This window comes from Protopterus annectens, chromosome 1.part1 (assembly GCF_019279795.1).
Source record: "Protopterus annectens isolate FY-2018-M chromosome 1.part1, PAN1.0, whole genome shotgun sequence".
NCBI lineage: Eukaryota > Metazoa > Chordata > Ceratodontiformes > Protopteridae > Protopterus > Protopterus annectens.
In genome coordinates this window covers 814,568,040-814,593,889 of record NC_056726.1, presented here as the reverse complement: position 1 = coordinate 814,593,889, position 25,850 = coordinate 814,568,040, and the positions used below count along the sequence as shown (strand labels likewise).

At 43.8% G+C, this 25,850-nt stretch overlaps 1 protein-coding gene across 1 annotated transcript in view; it reads right to left on the bottom strand.

Moving 5' to 3' along the window:
* The window catches only part of TLN1 (talin 1), a 3,443,760-nt gene that overhangs the window by 2,449,330 nt on the left and 968,580 nt on the right, over positions 1-25,850 (bottom strand). The window contains exon 6 of the mRNA XM_044078439.1: positions 2,472-2,601. Coding sequence (XP_043934374.1) covers positions 2,472-2,601 — 130 coding nt within the window. The remainder of the gene's footprint in view (positions 1-2,471; positions 2,602-25,850) is intronic.

The following is a 25,850-nucleotide window of genomic DNA, read 5'->3' as shown; positions in this document are numbered from 1 at the left end:
CATCTCCAAGGATGATGCCACAATATCAGCAGAAAACGGCCAACAATTGGCTTAGCTACTGGTGTCACTGCAAAGGGGCCCAATACTCGTCAACCTGGGAGGACATGGCTGACAGGCCATGCCACTTTGCCAGGGATAGTCTTCACCTGTCAAATCTAGGCTTTTGGATATTGGCCAAAACATTATCCACCCCCTACTGTGCCTTTTTTAGTCTTTGCCAACCATACAAATTGTCCAACAAAAGAAAAGCTACACAAGACCAGCTAAAGGTGTTGTTGCTCAATTCTAGCAGTCTCAACAAGAAACTGCACCCCCCTGGAAGCCTCCTCACCCCGCAGAATGCAGACATCTGTGCAGTTACTGAAACATAGTTCAAAGCCATGGAAAGCACTCAGGCAATGCATGGCTATAATGCCTTTCAACTTTCTGACCACCCACTGAACACGAAAGAGCAAACGGTGGAGATGTATGTATCTACATAAAGGATCAGCACATGTCAAAGCTGGTCAAACAATATGGCATGCTTGAGTTACTTCATGTCCAACTAACCATAGGAAAAATCTACTACTATATCCTTGCTAACCACAGGTCTCCCACCATAAACCAGGAAATCCATAAATCATAGCAAAAAGTTAAGAGAATCGCTCTCCATTCAGCCCAATACTATACATGTGGATTACTTTAACTCTCTCTCCATTAATTTGGGAAGCATACATAAATCACCAACATGCAGGCCCAAAGATTTCTTGACTTTGTAAATTCAAATGCCCTAAAGCAGCCAGTCCCTCTAGGGGAACAAATATTCTAGAGCAGATACTCAAATATGGGAGGGCCCTGCAACCCCCCCCGTGTGATGTCCTCACTGGTCAGATGAGATCACAAAGTGCTCTCCCTTGAACTAAAGGTAAAACTAGTCCCCCACATAACCTCAAAAACTAAGATTTTCTCCACGGTAAATTACCCCCACTAAGGGATGGCATAGCTAGTTTTCAAGCTCCCCCAAATCCAGAAAACACAGGCTTCCTAGTCAGTTCAAGCAGAACCCTTCCCTGGCCCTCTTCAAATACAATTTGGATCAATGGCTGGGGATTCATAAATTCACACCTGAGATAGTGTCTATGTCCCTTATGGACAGGGGCGATCTATTACATAATCAAGGCACAGGCACAAACCCATGCCATCCTCTTGGCGCTAAGGGTCATACCTGTTAGGCTTGAAGGTCTCAAGCCTCTAGCCTAGTATTCTCCAATGAATCAATATATATATATATATATATATATATATATATATATATATATATATATATATATATATATATATATATATATATATATATATATATATATATCTATATATATATATATATATATATATATAGATAGATATAGATATATATATATGTGTGTGTGTGTGCACTTACATATACACACCAACGCACACATCTTGCAAGACAACAGGTAGTACCTTTCTACAGTAAACATAAGCATGTTTCCACAGCCTAAGAAGTCCTTTCTAAGATGGTTCACCAGACGAGGGCTTGGCTTATCCTGATTACTTCAAAGAACCTCATACTTAAGTTACAACATCTTGCCATTCCCTTCACTTACAGCTGCAGAGCATAAATTACCACAAGTAAACCTCGTTTAAAATACTTGAACGTGCAAGCTAATCACATCCGACAAGTTTTGCCTACAAAGGAATCGGTACAGATTAATCAAATTCACACTGGTTACAGATTAGGGAACTGGATACTCAATACAGATTCTCAACACAAGAGAGTGAAGGTCAATGTCAAGTGTGACAGAACATGCAGCTAAGTGTCAGCTCGCTAATGTTGGGAGCAGAGTGGGTTTCCTATCTGGCAACAGCTGTGTGCATGTTTGAGAACTATCTCAGGCATACTGCCTGCAGCAAAGGTAGTGTGGGTTACACATGAATGTGAACCAAAATATCATCACTGCACACCATTTCTGGATTGGGGGTGTTAAAGGTAATAATGAGGAAAGCTTCCAACTTGTATCTGCATTGCAATGGTGAGGTTTAACACTACGACACAAAGATGTCGGAAAAGTACAAAACAAATGTATTAAGAATCGACAAGTGTATTAATCAATGCCGTCAGAGGTGAAGTCCTAGAAATATAGAAAGACGTAAACACACTATTATTCTCAACTGTACCACTATCACAGCAATAATCAGATAAAAAAGAAATGGACGTAATGGAATTACAAACAAGGTGTAATAACTCAAGGTTAAAGCACTGCCTTAAAATGCTTGTTTCTGATCTTGATGGTTTTGGTTCCTCAGAATTTCTTAGATTCAAACTGAAAAAAAAAATCACAGTTCCGGTGGTAACAGGCACAGATTGCACAACATTAAAAAAAAATCCTATAAATATCAGTTTTTCCATCAATTTATTTTACTCCCAAACAGAGGTGGCTTAATGATCTACATTTCAATCAATGACTTACCAATCCTTGCACAGATTGTTAACAGTATGTCAGAAAGAGTTTTTGAGTCATCCACCATCACGGTCTTAACAGTTCCATCCAACATTCTGATCTTCAGTGGTCTTTGTTTCCTCTTGTATTCAAGAGTATCCTGACAGAGTGGGAAAAATTCAATTAACACAGCAAAACAATCCTGTAAATCTGCTCCTAAAACTGGTATTTAGAATTTACTCAACTGAATTTAACTGGATTAGAGCACTGATCAAAAATCAGTTTCAGTCTGAGCCTGAAGAGATACTGTTACAGCACATCACAAAATAAGAAAATAATGAAAAATAAGCAACTTTATGTAAAAAAAAACTTGTTTAATGCTAACACTGGTGGTGTAATGAAATGCAGAAAACCTGCATTTCTTAAATTAGTTTCAACTTGGAAGCAAGAAGGTTGCAACTTTGAAATTTAGTAGCAAACTGATCAAATTTAAATACCTACATAAACTCACTAACTAGAAAAATCAATTAAAACACCCAAGTAAAATTTCAATGAGAAGGGGGCGTTCCTCTGAAATCACTGAAGTACCAACACCTAAGCATACTCTTTCACCTCAAAAGAAATTACAGGGATGCCAGTTTAGGTACAAGAAAGTTAAATTTTAGCAAAGCAACTTAGGCAAAAGAAAGTAGAAAGAATAGTTGGGTAAAATCTTAACATAACCATAGAGGTCTTTGTCTTTTATGTTGCATTATTCTTTACATATGGGGTTGTATTCCACCCACCGACCAGACGTCCGGCCTGTATACAAAAGCTTACAGCCACTGCCTGTACGTGGGCACAGATATCAGCCATAAAAGGAACGTCCAACATGTACAATCTTCAGAATAAGAAAGCCTCATAAGGAAAGGTGTCCAAACGGAGGCTAAAGAGATCATCCTAGAAAGAGCAAGTTGCAGGAGGGATAGAATACTGCAACATAGAAGAGGACATCTATGGTTATGGTAAGAGGTTATGCTAAGATCTTACACAACTATTCTGTGTCCTTTTATTCAATGTTGCAGCATTCTTTAAATATGGGAGTGCGCTAAAACAGAGAGAACCCAGGGAGGTGGACATTAGGGGAAAACTAAGAGGAAACATTTTCCAGGAATCCATACATAATCGCCCTGCAAAATCTGCCCTGCATCTAGAAACAGTGTCCAATTTGTAATGTTTCATAAAAGTATGAACAGATGACCAGGTGGCAGCTTCCAGGATGGAATGAGCATCTAGACCTTTAAAGGAGGACCCTGAGGATGCCACTGATATAGTGGAATGGGATTTGACAGATACCGATAAAGACTTCCCATGGTATTCATAGCAAAACACAAAAGCCTTAGAGAGCCATATGGAAATGATTTGCTTGGATACAGGCAAACCCAGAGCCTGGGATGAAAACAAACAAAGTTGGTCAGACCTCCTAATGGACTTAGTTTTGTCAAGGTAAAAACTGAGTTGTCTATGGACAGCCACGATATGCAAAATCCTCTCACTGGGGGATTGAGGCGAAGGGAAGAAGGTAGGCAACTGGATGGACTGATTAAGTGACAATTCATTCACTACTCTGGACATGAAAGTTGGATTAGTCCTCAAGGATACTTCGTCTGTAAGAAAAACTAGGAAAGGGGGAGGGCATCAATGCCTGAATCTCACAGACCCTTCTAGCAGAGGTTAAGGCGACTAGAAGTATGGTTTTCCATGTGCAAAACTTTAGAGGGGCAGGAGTTGCTGGTTCAAAAGGGGTCTGAGTAAGCTTTTCTAATGCACAGTTAAGATCCCAAGGAGGAGGAACTGGTTTCCTGGGGGTCTTAAATGTAGGACGCCTTTAAGAAAAAGGCGAACTTCTAATCTGGAAGCTAAGGGGGGAATAAAAGGCAAACAGACAGACAAGGCAGAACAATGCACTTTAACTGAGGAGTAGGAAAGACCACTGTTGAGCAACTCGCACAGTTAAGTATTAAGGGGAATATATGCACCAAAGGGATCGTCTATCCTTTTTTTGGCACCAAATGGAAAAATCTTCTCCACTTGGAAATGTACATTTTTCTAGTATTGGATTTCCTGGTCTCACATACTTAAAAAAATAGGTACCTGACAGGGATCAAAAGTTGATCACAAACAAACTCAGCTGTAAAGTTGACAACTGGGGGTGAATCAATGACCCCTTGTCCTGAGTGAGCAGGTCCATCTGGTGAGGTAACTTGTAGTGATAACCACTGGCTAATTGCAAAAGAGGGAACCAGTGCTGTCTTGGCCAAAATGGAGTCACTAGCAAGATTTTGGGTTTCTCCTGTAGAATTTTCAACAGGACTTTCTGAATTAAGGGGAAGGGAGGATGCATAGAGAAACATCCCCTTCCATGAGATTATCTCCACCATCCACACTTGAGGGTGACTGACCTTGGCACAAAAGCGAGGAAGATGTCTGTCCACAGCGCAGGCAAAAAGGTCCAGTTCTGAAGTATCCCACTGGTGAACTAGATCCCGGAACACATCCGTGTGAAGCATCCACTTGTGAGATTGTGTCAGACATCTGCTTAATGTGTCTGCCACCAAGCTCTGAGTCAAGGGAATGTACACAGTATGCAGAGTCACTTTGTACTGAGTACCCAGTTCCCAAGCTTTAATGGCCAGGTGACAGAGAAGATAAGATTTTGTGTCCCCCCCCCCCCCTGCTTATGTACCCAAGGACCATGACATTGTCTGAGGATCCTGAGGAGTCCTGGCAAGAATAGTGTATGAAAGGCCTGTAGGGCTAGAATTACAGCCCTCATTTCCTTGATGTTGATATGTTCCTTCCTTTGAGAAGGGAACCAAAGGCTGTAAACTTTCCTGGAAGTAAAGGTTGCTCCCCAAACCAAGTCTGGGGTGTCTGAAGTTTTGCTGAACTGGCTGAGGTAGGCCAGCGTTCTGACCGAGTTGTTGCATCCACCAACATAACTCTGTTTTCAGAGAGGGGATAAGGGAAATAAAGACATCTAAGGGATGTGCATGCTGGGACCAAACTGTCTTTAAAAAAACACTGGAACTTCATGTGTAGCTTTGTGAATGGCAGCATTGGAACAGTGGAGGCTATTAACACCAGCAATCTCAGAAACTCACAGGCCATGATGAAAGGAAGAGGCAGAACTTCATCCACGAATGCCTTGAGATAATTTGCTTTCTCCACAGGAAGGAAAACCATCATGAAGTCGGTGCGGAACCTGCACCCCAGAAATATAAGATCCTGACTTGGTGAGAGGCATGATTTTTTCAAATTTATTGAGGAAGCCAGGGCCTGTAGAAACGGAACAGCTAGGTTAAGATGTTGGGTTAACAAGTCTGAACTGTTGTCCAGAAACAGCAGATCGTCCAAGTATGGGTAAACTTGAAGGCCTTTTAGCCTTAAATAGGCAATAGCTGGGGCCAGGCACTTTGTGAATACCCTTGAAGCAGTAGAAAGACCAAAGGGCAAGGCAGTAAAGTGCAAAGAACCCACCAGGAAACGCAAAAACTTCCTGAAGTGAGGATGGATAGGGATATGCAGGTATGCATCCTTGAAATCCAGAGAAGCTAAGGCGGCTTGAGGAGAGACCAGGGGAAGGAGAACAGGCAGGGATAGCATTCCGAAAGACACCACCAGGAAAGTGTTTAATAGGCAAATATCTAATACAGGCCTCCAAGGACAATCTTTCCTTGGAACTAGAAACATCCTGGAGTAGACTCCCCTCAGTTGGTCTGGAGGGACAAATTGAATGGTGCCTTGATCAGAAACGTTGATCCAGAATCGAGGGAAACAAATGCAGTTGGTTTGGGGGGGGGGGGGGGGGCTGAGGCATTCCCTGAAAGGGAGAGTCTTCCAAGTCATGAAGTATCCACTTTGCATAACTGAAATTACCCAGGAGTCCGGAGTGATTTCCAGCCAAGCAGAAAGGGAAAGAAACGAAGTGACAAAGGGGTATGACTTGCAAGAGAGGGCAGAGGGTTACAGAAGACTGAGGTGAAAGTGCTGCTGAGGAGGGGCAACAGCAGCAGAAGTACGCCTTAGCCTGTGGGTGCCTCCTGGAAAACTTACGTGGCTTAGTTCTCAAAGGAGTAGATGTGGAGGAGCGAACAGATTTCCTGACAAAAGGAGTCTTGGCAGGAAATTTCCTATGAAATTTTGGAACTGGAAAACAAGCGTTTCAAATCCTGAAGCGCTCTTTCCTGCAGTGATTTAAATAATTCTGCAGTTACTTTGCTGAAGAGGGAGGAATTACCCAGAGGAGCATCAAGCAATTATGCCTTTATGTCATCAGGAAGTACCTGGGGATGTACCCAGGAATGCTTTCTGACAACAGAAGCTGCTGCTCTGGAAGAGGCCTCAACTGCATCATAACTGCACTTGACTGAGTATCTGGCCACCTGGGTGGAGGCTGATAAAAGTGAGCACATCAATGATTTAGCCTTTGAGTCAGGCAATGGGGAAACAGCCTGGGTAGCCTAAGTGAGTAAGGTCAAAGCATACCTAGACATGTTTCTGATAATTTAAACCCATGATAGACAAGGTGGAAAACAGGTCTTCCAAAATTTTACTTTCCTTATCAGAAGGAAGCAGTTTAGTAGAGGGAGATAGCTGTGAAGATTTATCTGAAGTAATGGAAACCACAGCTGGGTCAGCTGAGAGGCATGTAAAAAGAAACTTGCAATCCTAAGGGACCTTAATGAAGCGATCAGGTCCTTTAGGGTCAGGGGTCTGGGAGTCAGAGGTCTTAGATGCTGCTTTAAAGGCAACTAAGAAGGCTGGCAGGACTGGAGGAACTGCTGAAGGAGCAGGACCCTCCAACTGGAGTAGCTCATATCTTTGTTCTTCAGAGACTTAAGAATCCGACTTAAAGAATTCCCTGAATGTATTAATAGTTTCCCCAAAGGAAAACTCTTCTATGTGAGACACCCCCCCCCCCCAAAAAAAAAAGACTTAACCTCTGGGGAAGCATATTCCAGTGGAGTAAGGATCTGGTTGGAATTTTGCTAAGCAGTCTTCAAATGAGGAAGACTCGTCAGAATCAGTGCCATGAATTTGGAATTCTTCAGGCTGCCCTGAAGAAGGCCTCCGTGACCCCAATGGAAGCACTGGAGAGGAGGAGAAGCCAGAACCGGAGGCCTCAAAGCCATCAGAGCCTTAATGAGACCCTGCGAAAAAATACCCCAGTCTGACAGAGGAATAGAAGGAGCGGGAACATGCCTAGTTTTTTTGCTTATTTTTAACATGCTTATCCTGTTGGAGGGAAATGGCAGATGTAGGCCTTACCTCAGACACCTCTCTACACAGAGAAGCTGGAAAGTACAGTTTTGTACCTACCATAAATGTAGATGTCCGAACTGGATAGCATCTGCAGTCATAACAAGTGGGTTGTCCTGTCGTCAGGCAGCCCTGCAGTCGGCCGGATTCCAAAGTCCGGGTCCGGCTTCGGCTGATGTCGCACTCCACCCGACGTCATCTCTGTTGGTCTTCGGGTATAAAAGCATCAGCCGACGCCATTTTCCTCAGTGTTTCTTGCCCCAGATGCCAGTAGCCCCCTTGCAGGCTAAAATTTGGATAGATGCCAATGTTTCCAAATAGATAGAGGTAAACACAACAATAAGCATGTATGTACATATATACAAACAAATACACCATAAAGACTCCCCAACAGCTAGCTATTAGGAGGGTAAACACCCTAGGAGTACCACAGAGGGGAAGGAGGGAGGGTAATCCTGACTGCAGATGCTATCCAGTTCGGACATCTACATTTATGGTAGGTACAAAACTGTACTATGTCCTTCATGGATGCATCTGCAGTCATAACAAGTGGGTAGAATACCATAGCCAACTAGGGGAGGAGGATAAAAGTAGATTATGTTGTGTTTAGGATCCCTTGCAGTACAGCAGTGGCAAACCCTGCTCGGGATCTGGAATATTGAGGCAAATTATAATGCTTGGCAAATGTATGCACGGAGGTCCAAGTAGCCGCCTCAATAATGTCTTTGGTTGCCACTCCTCGTAAGAAGGCTGTGGTAGTGGCTGTTGCCCTTGTAGAGTGAGGTCTTATGTTCTGTGGAATTGGTTTTCCATGGAAGGAGTAACAGTATCGTATGCAATTTCCTATCCATTTGGAGATTGTCTGTTTGGAAATAGCTTTTCCTTCCCTTCCTGTTGCATAGGCTACAAAAAGTTGGTCAGTCTTTCTGCTATTTTTGTTCTGTCCAAGTAGTAGCGTAGCTGTCTATGTACATCCAAGGTATGCAGTATTCTTTCCCTCTGTTTTGTGGGTTGGGAAAGAAGGTAGGTAGGTGGATTGCCTGGTTTAAAGACACTCTGGATACCACCTTGGGCATAAATGTAGGATTAGTCCTCATGGACACTCTATCTTGGTGGAAGATTAGGAAGGGTTGCACTGCCATTAAGGCCTGTAGTTCTGAAACCCTCCTTGCTGAAGTAATTGCCAGTAGGAAAGCAGTTTTCCATGACAGGTGTTGTAGGTCTGCTGTTGCTGCTGGTTCAAAGGGTGATAGTGTCAACTTTTCTAGCACAAAGTTTAAATCCCAAGCTGGTAATGGTGGTTTCCTTGGAGGTTTTACATTCTTGATTCCTCTGAGGAACTGCCTGAGCAAAGGGTGCGAAAAACAGGTGGATCAAAGCTGTATTCTGCTGAAATAGCTGATGCATGTATCTTGATGGAGGAGTAGGACAGGCCTGAATGAAGAAGTTCGCCAGATACTCCAGAATGTTAGGCATATCTATGTTTGACACATCTTTTCCTCTTTCCGTACTCCAAATGACAAACCTTTTCCATTTTCCAGCATAGTTCCTTCTTGTTGAAGGTCTGCGTGCTTCAAGAATAATGTCTTTAACTCTTTGGGAAAGTTCTGGATTAGCTGCTGCTATGTGATGTTCCATGCAGTCAGTTGCAGCGTTTTTAGGTTTGGATGTATGATGCTGTAGTTGTTCTGAGTTAACATCAAAGGCATCAGGTGTATTTGCCACATATTGTTCGAGACATGCTCTTCAGTAGTGGGTACCAGTGTTGTCTTGGCCAGTTTGGAGCTATCAGGATTATCCTTGGACGTTCTTCCTTGATTTTTAGTAGTACCTTGTGTATCAAAGGAAGAGGTGGGAATGCATATGCTGTTAGGCCTTTCCAGTTGAAGGAGAGTGAGTCCACTTTCCATGCTAGTGGGTGGAATGTCCTTGTGCAGAATTTTTTGAGCTGGTGATTGAGAGGTGATGCGAATAGGTCTATCTGTGGCATTCCCCATTTCTTTGAGATGGTCTTGAAGATGTCCGGGTGCAGCTTCCATTCGTGGGCATCCGAAGTGGTTCTGCTTAATATGTCTGCTAGAGTATTGTCTTTCCCCGGTACAAATATTGCCTGTAACTGAATGTTGTAGCCGAGTGCCAGGGTCCACAGCTCCAAGGTCATTCTGCATAGGGGGTATGAATGAGTGCCTCCCTGTTTGTTGATGTACCACATGACTGTGGTGTTGTCTGTCCTTATCATCAACTGGCCCTCTGAGAAATGGTTTGAACTTTTGGATTGCCAGTTTTACTGCCAGCATTTCTTTTAGATTGATGTGCAGGTGAAGTTGATCCTGTGTCCACAATCCTTGCACGCATTTGTCCAGCATGTGGGCCCCCATCCTAGGTCTGAAGCGTCTGTTGTGATGGTCTGGCTTGGTTGACATCTGCGAAAGGGTAGGCCTGGGTTTGACTGGCATGCCTGAGCCCACCATAGGAACTCCTGTTTTAAGCATGGAATTAGTGGGATTTCTGTTTCTAGACTGTGTCTGTGTTGGGACCATAAATTCTTTAGGTACCACTGTAGTTTCCTCATATGTAGTCTGGCAAATGGGACCAAGATTATGCATGATGCCATGAAGCCCAAGGCCTGCAGAACTTTTCTTGCTGTTAACTTGTTCAGTTTTGTTAGTGCCAAGAAGTAAAGAGGAAGTTCTTTTTGTTTTTCTGTAGTCAGGAATGCCATTTGTTGTACTGTGTCCAATTCCGCGCCCAAGAATGTCCTTGTTTGGGATGGTATCAGCCTTGACTTTTGTAAATTGACTGTGTATCCCAGTCCTTGTAGCAAGTAAATGACCCTTTGTAAATCTGTTGTCAGCTTGCTTTTGTTGTCCCCTTGTAGCAGGCAGTCGTCCAGGTATGGGTAAATTTGAATTCCCTGTAGTCTGCAATGGGCGATTACTGATGCCAGGCATTTTGTGAATACTCTGGGCAGTAGATAAGCCAAAGGGCAATGCTGAGAATTGATAGTGCTCTGATCCTGCAAGAAATCTGAGGTATCTTCTGCAGATTGGTCGAATGGGGACGTGCAGGTATGCCTCCTTGAGATCTAGAGTTACCAGCCAAGACTCCTTGCCCAGCATGGGAAGAAGTTGCTGTAGGGTCAGCATTTTGAATTTTGGGACAATGATGTATGTATTTAAGGTGGACAGGTCGAGAATTGGTCTCCAACTTTTTTCCTTTCTTGGAACTAGGAATAGTCTGGAATAGAACCCATTTCCTTGTTCTGCTGTTGGCACTCTTTCCACAGCTTTCATGTTTGCTAATTCCATTATCTGGCGTAGAGCCTCTGTTTTTTGATTTGGAGGTAGATTTGGCATTCCTCTTTTGACTGGTAAAGTGTGGAAGTGAAACCGGTAACCTTGATCTATGGTTTGTAAAATCCACTTGTCTTTTGTTATGTAGTGCCAGTTCTTTGAAAATAAGGTTAACTTTCCGCCTAGAGGAGCTGCTATTTGTTCCCTGGTAGGCGGATTTAGGATTAAGTCACTGTGGTTGTGCTGATGTAGTGGCAGTGGCTGTGTCTGTGCCTCTGTTGTTACCTTGCCACTGTCGTCCTCTGTAGGCACCTCCTCTGGATTGGTTTCTGCCTCTGGAACGTCTATTCCTGCCCCTTTGAAATTTTGTGGAGTCAGGAAAGGACCAATTTTGGCAGGCCAGTTCCTGCTAAACCTTGGGGTTGAACCTGCAAGAAATCTTTAACAGTTTGAACAGATTTTGCCTTTTCTTCCATTTTCTTCATAACCTGCTGGGCAGGTGTACCAAACAAACTTGTCTTGTCCATAGGAGCATCTAGCAACTTAGCTTTAACATGATCCGTAAGGCTTGTTCCTTTAGCCATGCATGCCTTCTTATCACTGTGCCTGTCATGGCTGATCTAAATGAAACCTCCAGTGCATCATAGCCACATTTTAAGGAATGGTTGCTAACCTGTTGTATGTTATTTACCATCTCTAATACATATTTCTTATCAAGAGATTCATCAGTGGTTAGTTTTTAGTTAACTGATCAAGCATAAACTCTTGGTATTGTATCATGTGAAACTGACAGTTTAAAGCTCTAGCTGAGAGAGTAGCTGAAGTGTAGACCTTTTACCCCATCTGTCTAATGACCTTGCTTCCCTTTCAGAAGGAATAGGTTTTTAGCTGTGGTCGCGGCTACTGCCTTGGGACCCTGGGATATAGTTTCTGGGTCTGCAAGTGGGGCCTTGTAAAGGTGGTGATGAGTATCTGGCACCCTGTAAAATCTGTCTGGTTTGGCAGGGGCTGGGGGTAAAGAATCTGGAGCGGAGCAAACATCATTGAAAGCATCATCCACCACAGAGAGAACAGGAGGTATAGCTAAGGGCCTGTGCTGTGGGAGGTGCAGAAAAGTCCTAAGTCTTTTTCTGGAGTCTGAAAAATCCTGTTGCTGCCATTGGAACTGTTCTCGCATGGCGCGCAAGGTTTCCCCAAAGGAGAATTCTTCTGGTGGGGAAGCAGCTGGAATGGATTCTTCAGCATCAGAATCTTCAAAATTGGAGAAGGGAGCCTCTGGCTGGTCAGTTATGTCTGATTCATCAGCAGAATCATCAGAAGACACTGGCTCAGGGGGCTCTGCCCTAGGTCTCTTCTCTGGGGGCTGAGAGGCCCTGTCTGGGTGAGATTGAGATCCTCTAATTAAAGAAATTAAATCTTCTGCCAAAGAAAGCATTTGAGAACTAGAAGAGGGCCTGGATGTGGGGGGTTTAACAGGCACTGTTTTAGTAGTCTTGGCTGCTTTAGCCCTGGCGAAGGCCTTAATGGACATGGCTGCTGGAGGCCTAGCAGCACCACGTGCTGGGGTAGAGACATCCAAGGGATGTTGTCTGATAAGTCAACCACCGTAGTGGGTAAAATTTCTGAGGTCGATTCAAGAGTTGTAGCAGGGGCCTCAGTTGTTAGAATAGGTTCAGCTGTACTTTGATCAGTTTTCTCGGTTTCGCCAAACCGAGACACTCGCGTTTGCTTTACCGTGGTTTCGCCGAACCGCGGACCGCGAGTGTCGGTCTTTATCTTTGCGTTTTGGTAGATTGGGTAGTCGGTGGATCCGACGGCATAATGTACGCAAAATCAGAACCGAAAAACTCTTCTGCAAACTCCGACCGACGCCTAATCGTTCCTCGCTTGAAAGAGGCACAGGCGAACAGGCTGCTACGGCGTGGGCTGGGCCAAAACAAGGCAGACAGTAAGAGTGGAAATCTTTATGAGGTATTTGTTTCCCACAGGTTAAACAATTGTTAACTTTTTCTGACATCGGCTGAGGCAAGAAAGAGTCCCCAACGGGGTACTTAGCTTTAGAAGTCTTCGAAGTAGTATTCGGTAGAAGTAATCTCTGGATCCGACCGACCGGCACTTGCGAACAGCTTCTGCTTCGGGCGCCACGCGGCAAGAAAGACGGAGGAAAATGGCGTCGGCTGATGCTTTTATACCCGAAGACCAACAGAGATGACGTCGGGTGGAGTGCGACATCAGCCGAAGCCGGACCCGGACTTTGGAATCCGGCCGACTGCAGGGCTGCCTGACGACAGGACAACCCACTTGTTATGACTGCAGATGCATCCATGAAGGACATCAGTCCCAGAGTCTTTTGCAATAACTAGCCATAGTTCCCCTACGTCATCTGAACCAGACGTCTGCAATAACCTCAGGTATGCTAGGATCCACATTCCTGACAGCTTCCATACCAGTACCCACCAAGGGAGCAGACCTTAACCTCCAGTCGCACCACCGGGTTTTCATCATCCTGAGGGGGTATATGCTGGAGGGGTAGGCGCAGCTAGAGAGGATTCAGACCTACCTTTCTTCCTCTTTACAGACAGCTCAGGAGCACTCGCAAAACCTTCCATAGTGTCTCTAGGTAGACATTCGAGTCTTTGGTTTTCTAAATAAAGAAAGATTCAAGGCCAACAGGTGGCTGCACAATGCTTTAATAACAAAGGCCTAACAAATTGGGCAGAACCGGTGGTTGTGATAAGGCCCTAAACAAAAGAAAAAGTTATGTACTCACCATAACGTTCCGTCCGAGTAGTTAAGATTTCATTTGTCATCAACCTGTGGGTCTTCGGATGCCAACACGGCAGATTTACCAGCTTCTGATCCAAGCTCCTCCCTTTGCCCATAATACCCTTGCATCTCCTTCCTTCCCTCAGATCGAGTTTGCCATAACCTACATAAACCTGATGCAGAAAACCTTCAATAACCAGACAAACAGGAGAACCATAATGACTTTCTCTCCTGTCTGCCAAAGCAGAGAAACAGCAAGAGAAGGTCGGGGGAAGGAGGGAGGGATGGCTGATGACAAATGAAGTCCAACTACTCAGACAAAACTTTATGGTGAGTACATAACTTCTTTATCTGAAGAAGTTAACTTCATTTGATCATCAACCTGTGGGACAGAGTCCCCAGCTACGAAAAACCTTGGGTGGCCCTCATGGAAGGATATTCCGGAGCACCGCAGAGCCAAAGGATGCTCTCCCTTTACAAACCATATCCAATTTATAATGAGAAATGAATGTGTGAGATGAGGACCAAGTAGCCGCTGAACAAATATCGTCCAAGGACACTCTGGACCAATAAGCAACTAACATTGCCATGGGCCTGGTAGAATAGGCATGTACCCTACCCGGAAGAAACATACCTTTGTCTTTGTAAACCCTTTGTAAACCTAAAGAATGCAAAGAGAAATCCCACTTGGCAATAGTTACCTTAGAAACCAGTTTACCCAGAAAGGGCCTAGCAAACTACACAAACAACTGCTCAGACTTGCAATAGGCCTTAGTCTTGTGCAAGCAGAAACATAGTTGTCTATGCACATCTAACAAATGCAGTTTATATTCTCCCCTGTTCTGAAATTTGGAAAGAAAACAGGTAAACTAATTGATATTTGTTTCTGAAGCCACTTTAGGGAAACAAGGAGGATTAGTACGAAGTGAAACCCTGTCTTTATGAAAAATCATATATGGAGGTTTGACAGATAATGCCGGAAGTTCTGACACTCTCCTAGCTGAGGTAATAGCCGCTAGGAAAGCTCTCTTCCAGGACAAAAATTTCAAGTCCACAAAAGCAGCAGGCTCAAAGGGCAGAGCAACTAAAGCTTGCAAAACTAAGGTAAGGTCCCAAGGAGGAGTAGGGTCCTTAACCAGAGGTTTTAAAAGAAAAGTACCTTTAATAAAGGTTTTGCAGAGTCTGGAGGAAGCTAAGGATGCCATGTTCTCACCTACCTACTACCGAAATTGTAAATGGCCGCCAGAAGAACTTTCACTGTAGATAAGCTGGCAGCTTGCTGGAAAAAAAGAAGTTATGTACTCACCATAACGTTCCATCTGAGTAGGTAACTTCATTTGTCAGCAACCTGTGGGTTACGGATCCGATACAGATCTGAGCCGGCAGCATACCAAGCTAAAGAACCAAGCTCCACACCCTTAAGCATACTACCCTGCAACCTCCTTCCAATCCTCATATCGCGTTTGCCACCTGCACAAACAACAAAACAAACAACCTGAGAAAACCTGACTCAGAGACAAACAAAACTTGAGCATCCAAACCTCGAGTTCAGATAAATAACTATTCAGGTTAACGGGAAGGAGGGAGGGACGGTTGTTGACAAATGAAATTACCTACTCAGATGGAACGTTATGGTGAGTATATAACTTCTTTATCTGAAACAGTAAAACAAAAAAAGCGAACCAGGAACAACTCCAGACCACAGATTTATTTATTTAACCAAAATTGTACTAAGCGCTTTCACCCACACACATCAGGGCATCTTCAGAGTACTGAATCCTTGTGTTGAACCTCTTTTTAAATCCTTATGTAAATTAGATAATTGAACAATTAAACAATTAAACAAATTATTACCTACGCAGCTAAAAATTCTTAAAGGTACAATCAGCAAAAATGAACATAAACAGCCAGGACTTGTGCAAACTTGTTAATTTGTAAATGTAATAAAACCTTCTTGTCAAAAACTATGTATATGTAATACCAATAAATAAAAGTAAAAATACATACATAAATATCTAGATAATAGTATAAATCTAAATAATTATTAAATATAAACAATTGTTATACAATCCAGCATAAAATCATTCATTAAAAAATTTCCTAACATTAAAATTCATATTGTTATACAAAATATTTAAAACATTAAATTATCAGATGTTAACCTAATACATAACAAGGATCAAATAAATTGAGACTTGTACTTTAGTATACTTGATATAGAAATATGTTCGTTAATACCAGGGCTAGAACTTGCATTTAGCCGTAATTGCCATAAACATTCTATAGCCTCAAGTAAGGTGTTGTCATCACCACCTTTGTTATTATTGTAGAATACAATTCTGTCAATAACAAAGAATAAAAATCTCTTAAAATTCTGGCATCTTAGACTATGCATATAGAGAACTAGTATTTTTCTGTTTTTTAATGTCTCTAACATGTTCCACTATCCTTTCTCGAAGTTTCCTTATCGTTTTGCCAACATAAAAGGCTGGGCATGATGAAAGTACAGTTTTGTACCTACCATAAATGTAGATGTTCGAAGATCCACATTGCTGCAGTCCTAACACTTGGGGTAGTCCGCTGTCCCTCGGTCAGCCCGAATATCAGAGTATAAGGCTGACGTCGGTCAAGGCGCATTTGACTGACATCAGAACGTCAGGGTACAAATGCGCATGACCGACGTCATATCCTCAGTCTTTTCTTGCCCCAGATGTCAGAAGACCCTAAAAAGAAAGGTCAAAACCCATAGACAACAACCAAACAATCAACCAACCTAACACTAAAAATATGTACAATATAAACAATATATACAATATACCTCAGATTGAAAACCCAGCCCACACAACCACCTCAAACTACAGAGGGGAAGGAGGGAGGGTAAATTGGACTGCAGCAATGTGGATCTTCGAACATCTACATTTATGGTAGGTACAAAAAGTACAGTTTTGTACTTACCATAAATGTAGATGTCTGAACTGGATAGCATCTGCAGTCATAACAACTGGGTTGTCCTGTCGTCAGGCAGCCCTTCAGTCGGCCGGATTCCAAAGTCCGGGTCCGGCTTCGGCTGATGTCGCACTTCACCCGACGTCATCTCTGTTGGTCTTCGGGTATAAAGGCATCAGCAGACGCCATTTTCCTCTGTTTCTTGCCCCAGATGCCAGTAGCCCTCTTGAAGGCTAAAATTTGGATAGATGCCAATGTTTCCAAAAAGATAGAGGTAAACACAAAAATAAGCATGTATGTACATATATACAAACAAATACACCATAAAAGACTCCCCCCCCACCAGCTAGCTATTAGGAGGGTAAACACCCTAGGAGTACCACAGAGGGGAAGGAGGGAGGGTAATCCTGACTGCAGATGCTATCCAGTTCGGACATCTACATTTATGGTAGGTACAAAACTGTACTATGTCCTTCATGGATGCATCTGCAGTCATAACAACTGGGTAGAATACCATAGCCAACTAGGGGAGGAGGATAAAAGTAGATTATGGTGTGTTTAGGATCCCTTGCAGTACAGCAGTGGCAAACCCTGCTCGGGATCTGGAATATAGAGGCAAATTATAATGCTTGGCAAATGTATGCACGGAGGTCCAAGTAGCCGCCTCAATAATGTCTTTGGTTGCCACTCCTCGTAAGAAGGCTGTGGTAGTGGCTGTTGCCCTTGTAGAATGAGGTCTTATGTTCTGTGGAATTGGTTTTCCATGGAAGGAGTAACAGAATCGTATGCAATTTCCTATCCATTTGGAGATTGTCTGTTTGGAAATAGCTTTTCCTTCCCTTCCGTTGCATAGGCTACAAAAGTTGGTCAGTCTTTCTGCTACTTTTTGTTCTGTCCAAGTAGTAGCGTAGCTGTCTATGTACATCCAAGGTATGCAGTATTCTTTCCCCTCTGTTTTGTGGGTTGGGAAAGAAGGTAGGAAGGTGGATTGCCTGGTTTAAAGACACTCTGGATACCACCTTAGGCATAAATGTAGGATTAGTCCTCATGGACACTCTATCTTGGTGGAAGATTAGGAAGGGTTGCACTGCCATTAAGGCCTGTAGTTCTGAAACCCTCCTTGCTGAAGTAATTGCCAGTAGGAAAGCAGTTTTCCATGACAGGTGTTGTAGGTCTGCTGTTGCTGCTGGTTCAAAGGGTGATTTCTAGCACAAAGTTTAAGTCCCAAGCTGGTAATGGTGGTTTCCTTGGAGGTTTTACATTCTTGATTCCTCTGAGGAACTGCCTGAGCAAAGGGTGCGAAAAAACAGGTGGATCAAAGCTGTATTCTGCTGAAATAGCTGATGCATGTATCTTGATGGAGGAGTAGGACAGGCCTGAATGAAGAAGTTCGGCCAGATACTCCAGAATGTTAGGCATATCTATGTTTGACACATCTTTTCCTCTTTCAGTACTCCAAATGACAAACCTTTTCCATTTTCCAGCATAGTTCCTTCTTGTTGAAGGTCTGTGTGCTTCAAGAATAATGTCTTTAACTCTTTGGGAAAGTTCTGGATTAGCTGCTGCTATGTGATGTTCCATGCAGTCAGTTGTAACGTTTTTAGGTTTGGATGTACATTGCTGTAGTTGTTCTGAGTTATCAAAGGCATCAGGGGTATTGGCCACATATTGTTCCGAGACATGCTCCTCAGCAGTGGGTACCAGTGTTGTCTTGGCCAGTTTGGAGCTATCAGGATTATCCTTGGACGTTCTTCCTTGATTTTTAGTAGTACTTTGTGTATCAAGGGAAGAGGTGGGAATGCATATGCTGTTAGGCCTTTCCAGCTGAAGGAGAGCGAATCCACTTTCCATGCTAGTGGGTGGAATGTCCTTGTGCAGAATTTTTTGAGCTGGTGATTGAGAGGTGATGCGAATAGATCTATCTGAGGCGTTCCCCATTTCTTTGTGATGGTCTTGAAGATGTCCGGGTGCAGCTTCCATTCGTGGGCATCCGATGTGGTTCTGCTTAATATGTCTGCTAGAGTATTTTCTTTTCCCGGTACAAATATTGCCTGTAACTGGATGTTGTAGCCGAGTGCCAGGGTCCACAGCTCCAAAGTCATTCTGCATAGGGGGTATGAATGAGTGCCTCCCTGTTTGTTGATGTACCACATGACTGTGGTGTTGTCTGTCCTTATCAACTGGCCCTCTTTGAGAAATGGTCTGAACTTTTGGATTGCCAGTTTCACTGCCAGCATTTCTTTTAGGTTGATGTGCAGGTGAAGTTGATCCTGTGTCCACAATCCTTGCACGCATTTGTCCAGCATGTGGGCCCCCCATCCTAGGTCTGAAGCGTCTGTTGTGATGGTCTGGCTTGCTTGACATCTGCGAAAGGGTAGGCCTGGGTTTGACTGGCATGCCTGAGCCCACGATAGGAACTCCTGTTTTAAGCATGGAATTAGTGGGATTTCTGTTTCTAGGCTGTGTCTGTGTTGGGACCATAAATTCTTTAGGTACCACTGTAGTTTTCTCATATGTAGTCTGGCAAATGGGACCAAGATTATGCATGATGCCATGAAGCCCAAGGCCTGCAGTACTTTTCTTGCTGTTAACTTGTTCAGTTTTGTTAGAGCCAAGAAGTAAAGAGGGAGTTCTTTTTGTTTTTCTGTAGTTAGGAATGCCATTTGTTTTACTGTGTCCAATTCACCAAGAATGTCCTTGTTTGGGATGGTATCAGCCTTGACTTTTGTAAACTGACTGTGTATCCCAGTGCTTGTAGCAAGTAAATTACCCTTTGTAAATCTGTTGTCAGCTTGCTTTTGTTGTCCCCTTGTAGCAGGCAGTCGTCCAGGTATGGGTAAATTTGAATTCCCTGTAGTCTGCAATGGGCGATTACTGATGCCAGGCATTTTGTGAATACTCTGGGCGCAGTAGATAAGCCAAAGGGCAATGCTGAGAATTGATAGTGCTCTGATCCTGCAAGAAATCTGAGGTATCTTCTGCAGATTGGTCGAATGGGGACGTGCAGGTATGCCTCCTTGAGATCTAGAGTTACCAGCCAACACTCCTTGCCCAGCATGGGAAGAAGTTGCTGTAGGGTCAGCATTTTGAATTTTGGGACAATGATGTATGTATTTAAGGTGGACAGGTCGAGAATTGGTCTCCAACTTTTTTCCTTTCTTGGAACTAGGAATAGTCTGGAGTAGAACCCCTTTCCTTGCTCTGCTGTTGGCACTCTTTCCACAGCTCTCATGTTTGCTAACTCCATTATCTGTTGTAGAGCCTCTGTTTTTTGATTTGGAGGTAGATTTGGCATTCCTCTTTTGACTGGTAAAGTGTGGAAGTGGAACCGGTAACCTTGATCTATGGTTTGTAAAATCCACTTGTCTTGTTATATAGTGCCAGTTCTTTGAAAATAAGGTTAACTTTCCGCCTAGAGGAGCTGCTATTTGTTCCCTGGTAGGCGGATTTAGGGTTAAGTCACTGTGGTTGTGTTGATGTAGTGGCAGTGGTTGTGTCTGTGCCTCTGTTGTTACCTTGCCACTGTCGTCCTCTGTAGGCACCTCCTCTGGATTGGTTTCTGCCTCTGGAACGTCTATTCCTGCCTCTTTGAGATCTTGTGGAGTCAGGAAAGGCCCAATTTTGGCAGGCCAGTTCCTGCTAAACCTTGGGGTTGAACCTGCAAGAAATCTTTAACCGTTTGAACAGATTTTGCCTTTTCTTCCATTTTCTTCATAACCTGCTGGGCAGGTGTACCAAACAAACTTGTCTTATCCATAGGAGCATCTAGCAACTTAGCTTTAACATGATCCGTAAAGCTTGCTCCTTTAGCCATGCATGCCTTCTTATCACTGTGCCAGTCATGGCTGATCTAAATGAAGCCTCCAGTGCATCATAGCCACATTTTAAGAAATGGTTACTAACCTGTTGTATGTTATTTACCATTTCTAATACATATTTCTTATCAAGAGATTCATCAGTGGTTAGCTTTTTAGTTAACTGATCAAGCATAAACTCTTGGTATTGTATCATGTGAAACTGACAGTTTAAAGCTCTAGCTGAGAGAGTAGCTGAAGTGTAGACCTTTTACCCCATCTGTCTAATGACCTTGCTTCCCTTTCAGAAGGAATAGGGTTTTTAGCTATGGTCGCTGCTACTGCCTTGGGACCCTGGGATATAGTTTCGGGTCTGCAAGTGGGGCCTTGTAAAGGTGGTGATGAGTATCTGGCACCCTGTAAAATCTGTCTGGTTTGGCAGGGGCTGGGGTAAAGAATCTGGAGCGGAGCAGACATCATTGAAAGCATCATCCACCACAGAGAGAACAGGAGGTATAGCTAAGGGCCTGTGCTGTGGAAGGTGCAGAAAGGTCCTAAGTCTTTTTCTGGAGTCTGAAAAATCCTGTTGCTGCCATTGGAACTGCTCTCGCATGGCATGTAAGGTTTCCCCAAAGGAGAATTCTTCTGGTGGGGAAGCAGCTGGAATGGATTCTTCAGCATCAGAATCTTCAAAATTGGAGAAAGGAGCCTCTGGCTGGTCAGTTATGTCTGATTCATCGGCAGAATCATCAGAGGACACTGGCTCAGGGGGCTCTGCCCTAGGTCTCTTCTCTGGGGGCTGAGAGGCCCTGTCTGGGTGAGATTGAGATCCTCTAATTAATGAAATTAAATCTTCTGCCAGAGTAAGCATTTGAGAACTAGAAGAGGGCCTGGTTGTAGGGGGTTTAACAGGCACTGTTTTAGTAGTCTTGGCTGCTTTAGCCCTGGCGAAGGCCTTAATGGACATGGCTGCTGGAGGCCTAGCAGCACCACGTGCTGGGGTAGAGACATCCAAGGGAATGGTGTCTGATAAGTCACTGGCAACCACCTTAGTGGATAAAATTTCTGAGGCCGATTCAAGAGTGGTAGCAGGGGCCTCAGTTGTAGAGATAGATTCAGCTGTACTTTGATCAGTTTTCTCGGTTTCGGCCGAAACCGAGACACTCATGATTAGCTTAACCATGGTTTCGGCCGAAACCGCGGACCGCGAGTGTCGGTCTTTATCTTTGCGTTTTTTGGCAGATTGGGTAGTCGGAGGATCAGACGGCATAATGTACGCAAAATCAGAACCGAAAAACTGTTCTGCAAACTCCGACCGACGCCTGAGCGTTCGTCGGTTGAAAGAAGCACAGGCCGAACAGGCTGCTACGTCGTGGGCTGGGCCTAAACAAGGCAGACAATAAGAGTGGAAATCTTTATGAGGTATTTGTTTCCCACAGGTTAAACAATTATTAACAATTTCTGACATCGGCTGAGGCAAGAAAGAGTCCCCAACGGGGTACTTAGCTTTAGAAGTCTTCGAAGTAGTGTTCGGTAGAAGTAATCTCTGGATCCGACCGACCGGCACTTGCGAACAGCTTCTGCTTCGGGCGCCACGCGGCAAGAAAGACTGAGGAAAATGGCGTCGGCTGATGCCTTTATACCCGAAGACCAACAGAGATGACGTCGGGTGAAGTGCGACATCAGCCGAAGCCGGACCCGGACTTTGGATTCCGGCCGACTGAAGGGCTGCCTGACGACAGGACAACCCAGTTGTTATGACTGCAGATGCATCCATGAAGGACATCTCTACTATGTTCTTCATCTCACATTGCTGCAGTCCTAACACTTAGGTAGAATCCCAAAGCAGAGGTAAGGGAGGATGGCTAAACTATAATGAAGAAGGAGCTGCCAAAATGCCCTGCAAAACAGCAGTGGCAAAACCAGCCCTGGATTTAGAGTACAGTGGAAGGTGGTAATGCCTAGAGAAAGTATGCACTGAACTCCAAGTAGCTGCCTCCAAAATATCCTTGGTTGCCACCCCCCTCAAAAAAGCTGTTGAAGTGGCAGTAGCCCTAGTGGAATGAGGCCTAATCCCAGCTGGAATCTCTTTGCCATGATGGGAACAACAGAAAGCAATGCAAAACCCAATCCACTTAGAAATAGTTTGTTTTGACACAGGCTTGCCCTGAGAACACAAAGCAAAAGAAACTAATAACTGCTGAGATTGCCTGAACCCTTTAGTTCTGTCCAAATAATATCGCAACTGCCTGTGTACATCTAAAGTGTGCAAAATCTTTTCCCCTTTATTTTGGGGATTTGCATAAAAAGTAGGCAAATGAATAGTCTGGTTTAAAGCCACACTAGAAACCACTTTAGGCATAAATGAAGGATTAGTACGTAAAGATACCCTATCCTTATGGAAAATTAAGAAAGGCTCAACTGCCATAAGGGCCTGCAATTCAGAAACCCTTCTTGCAGAGGTAATGGCCAACAAAAAAGCAATCTTCCATGACAAATATTTCAACTCAGCAGTAGCTGCAGGCTCAAAAGGTTGTAGAGTGAGTTTCTCCAACACAAAATTGAGATCCCAAGCAGGAGTAGGAGCTTTTCGTGGGGGCCTTATATTCTTTGCCCCTCTAAGAAATTGCTTGAACAAAGGATGAGAAAACAATGGTGGGTCACAGTCGTAGTGAGCTGAAATTGCTGCAGCATGAATCCTAATAGAAGAGAAGGACAAACCTTTGTCCAATAACTCAGTAAGATATTGAAGAGCCACACTTAAATTAGGCTCAGAAACATCCAAATCCTTAGCTGCACTCCAAAACAAAAATCTCTTCCATTTATCTGCATACACTTTCCTTGTACTAGGCCTTCTAGCTTCCAAAATCACATTCAAAACTTGTTGTGGAAGATGAGACCCTCTATGGTTCAAAACAGAATATGCCATGCTGTTAGGTGAAGAGAGTGAAGTTTGACATTGAGCAAATGACTGTCCTCCTGTGACAACAGGTGTGGAATCAAAGGCAAAGGCCATGGAGGCTTCCGTACTAGACTTCTCAATAATGGGTACCAGTGCTGTCGAGGCCAATCTGGAGCTATTAAAATCATCCTTGGCCTGTCCTGTCTGACCTTCAGAAGTACCTTTGGGAGGAGAGGTAAAGGTGGAAAGGCATACACATGAAGATTTTTCCAACTGAAAGAAAGAGCATCCACTTTCCAAGCTGTGGGATGAAACCTCTTCGTGCAAAACTTTGGCAGCTGGTGGTTTAGTGGAGAAGCGAACAGATCTATGTCTGGAGTTCCCCATGACACTGTCAATTTCTGAAATACATGAAGATCCAGTTTCCACTCGTGGGGATCCATGATTTGTCTGCTTAACACATCTGCTAAGGAGTTCTGTGCTCCCGGCAGAAACCTTGCCTGAAGATTTAGTTGTAAACTGAGAGCAGTCTCCCACAAAATCATTGCTTGCCTGCATAGAGGATAAGAATGTGTTCCCCCTTGCTTGTTGATGTACCACATGACAGTTGTGTTGTCTGTTAGAATCAACACCTGCCCTGGAAGAAGTAAATCCTTGAAAGCTATTAATGCAAACTGGACTGCTAACATCTCCTTCAAATTGATATGTAGATGCTGTAGTCTGACAGGCCACTTGTCTTGTATCCACTTTCCATTTAGATGAGCTCCCCAAGCTTTGTCTGAGGCATCTGTCGTTAAAATCTGACTCGCCTCTGGCCGGGTCACAGAGAGTCCCTTGTTTAGGTGACATTCCTGAGCCCACCACAAAAATTCCTTTTGAATGCAAGGTATTATTTGAATGACAGTGTCCAGATCCTGGCAGTGCTGTGTTCATACATTTTTGAGATACCATTGCAGCTTCCTCATATGCAGTTTGGCATTGGGAAGCACCAGAATACAACATGCCATGAACCCTAAGGCTTGAAGGACTGTCCTTGCAGTCAGCCCGGACTGAAGAGATAGTTGAAGGAAGTAAAGGGAAAGATTCTTTTGTTTGTCCGGGGTTAAAAAGGCCATCTGGGATGCTGTATTCAGTCTTACACCCAGAAAGCACATGTCTTGAGAGGGTACTAGACTGGACTTTATTTCGTTCACAGAATACCCCAGGCATCTTAGCACTGCTATCACATAATCCAAATGAAGAAGCTCGTCCCTTCCTTGAGCCAGAATCAGGCAATCGTCCAAATAAGGATAGATTTGTATCCCTTTTAGCCTGAAGAAAGCTATCACTGGAGCCAGAACTTTCGTGAATACTCTGGGCGCAGTAGATAAGCCAAAGGGCAATGCAGAGAACTGATAGTGAGAAGTCCCAGTCCGAAAACGCAGATACTTCCTGCAACTTAGTCTGATAGGAACATGGAGGTAAGCCTCCTTGAGATCCAAAGTTACCATCCAGTGATCCTTGCCCAGTAGAGGTAAAAGCTGTTGTAACGTCAACATTTTGAACTTGGGAATGTCCAGATAAATGTTGAGGATAGAAAAATCCAAAATTGGTCTCCACGTGTTCCCCTTTTTTGGAACTAGGAACAGGCGAGAATAAAATCCTAGGCCCCTTTCTGGCATAGGAACTGGCTGTATGGCCCCTATTTGGAGTAACAGAGAAATTTGCTTGTGAGCCTCTATTCTTTGTTGAGGAGGAATGTCTGGCATGCCTTTGAAAGGAGGCAAGGTATGGAAATAAAACCTGTAACCGTGGTGTATGATATCCAATACCCATCTGTCTTGGGTAATTATACTCCAATTTTCTTTGAAAAGTGCCAACCTTCCTCCCAAAGGTGCTGCCAGGCGAGAAGGTTCTGGCAGCTGAAAAGGTAGGTCATTGGGTCTGTTTACGAAAGGACTGACCCCTGCCCTCACCCGAAGACTGTGCAGGAGAACTCCCTGTTCTAGGCCTGAAAGAGCCCTGACCTCTGCCCCTGCCACGTCTAGATCTACCCCTAGACTGGGAATCATAAGAAGGATACGTCCACCCCTTAGTAGGCCAATTTCTACTAAACTTTGGAGGCTGAACCTGCAAAAAATCTTTAACAGTCTGCATACTTAGCCTTGTCTTCCATTTTCTTTAAAACTGCCTCAACAGGAGAACCAAACAAGACATCAGATTGCAAAGGGGCATCCAAAATCCTAGTTTTAACATTGTCAGATAAATTTTGATCCCTCAGCCAGGCATGCCTGCGAAGAACTGACCCAGTGGCAGCCACCCTAGACGAGGCCTGTACAGCATCAAAACCACATTGCAAAGAATGCTTACCCACCTGTTCAGAAACATGCACTAAATCTTGTAACTCTTTACAATCAATACCTTCCGC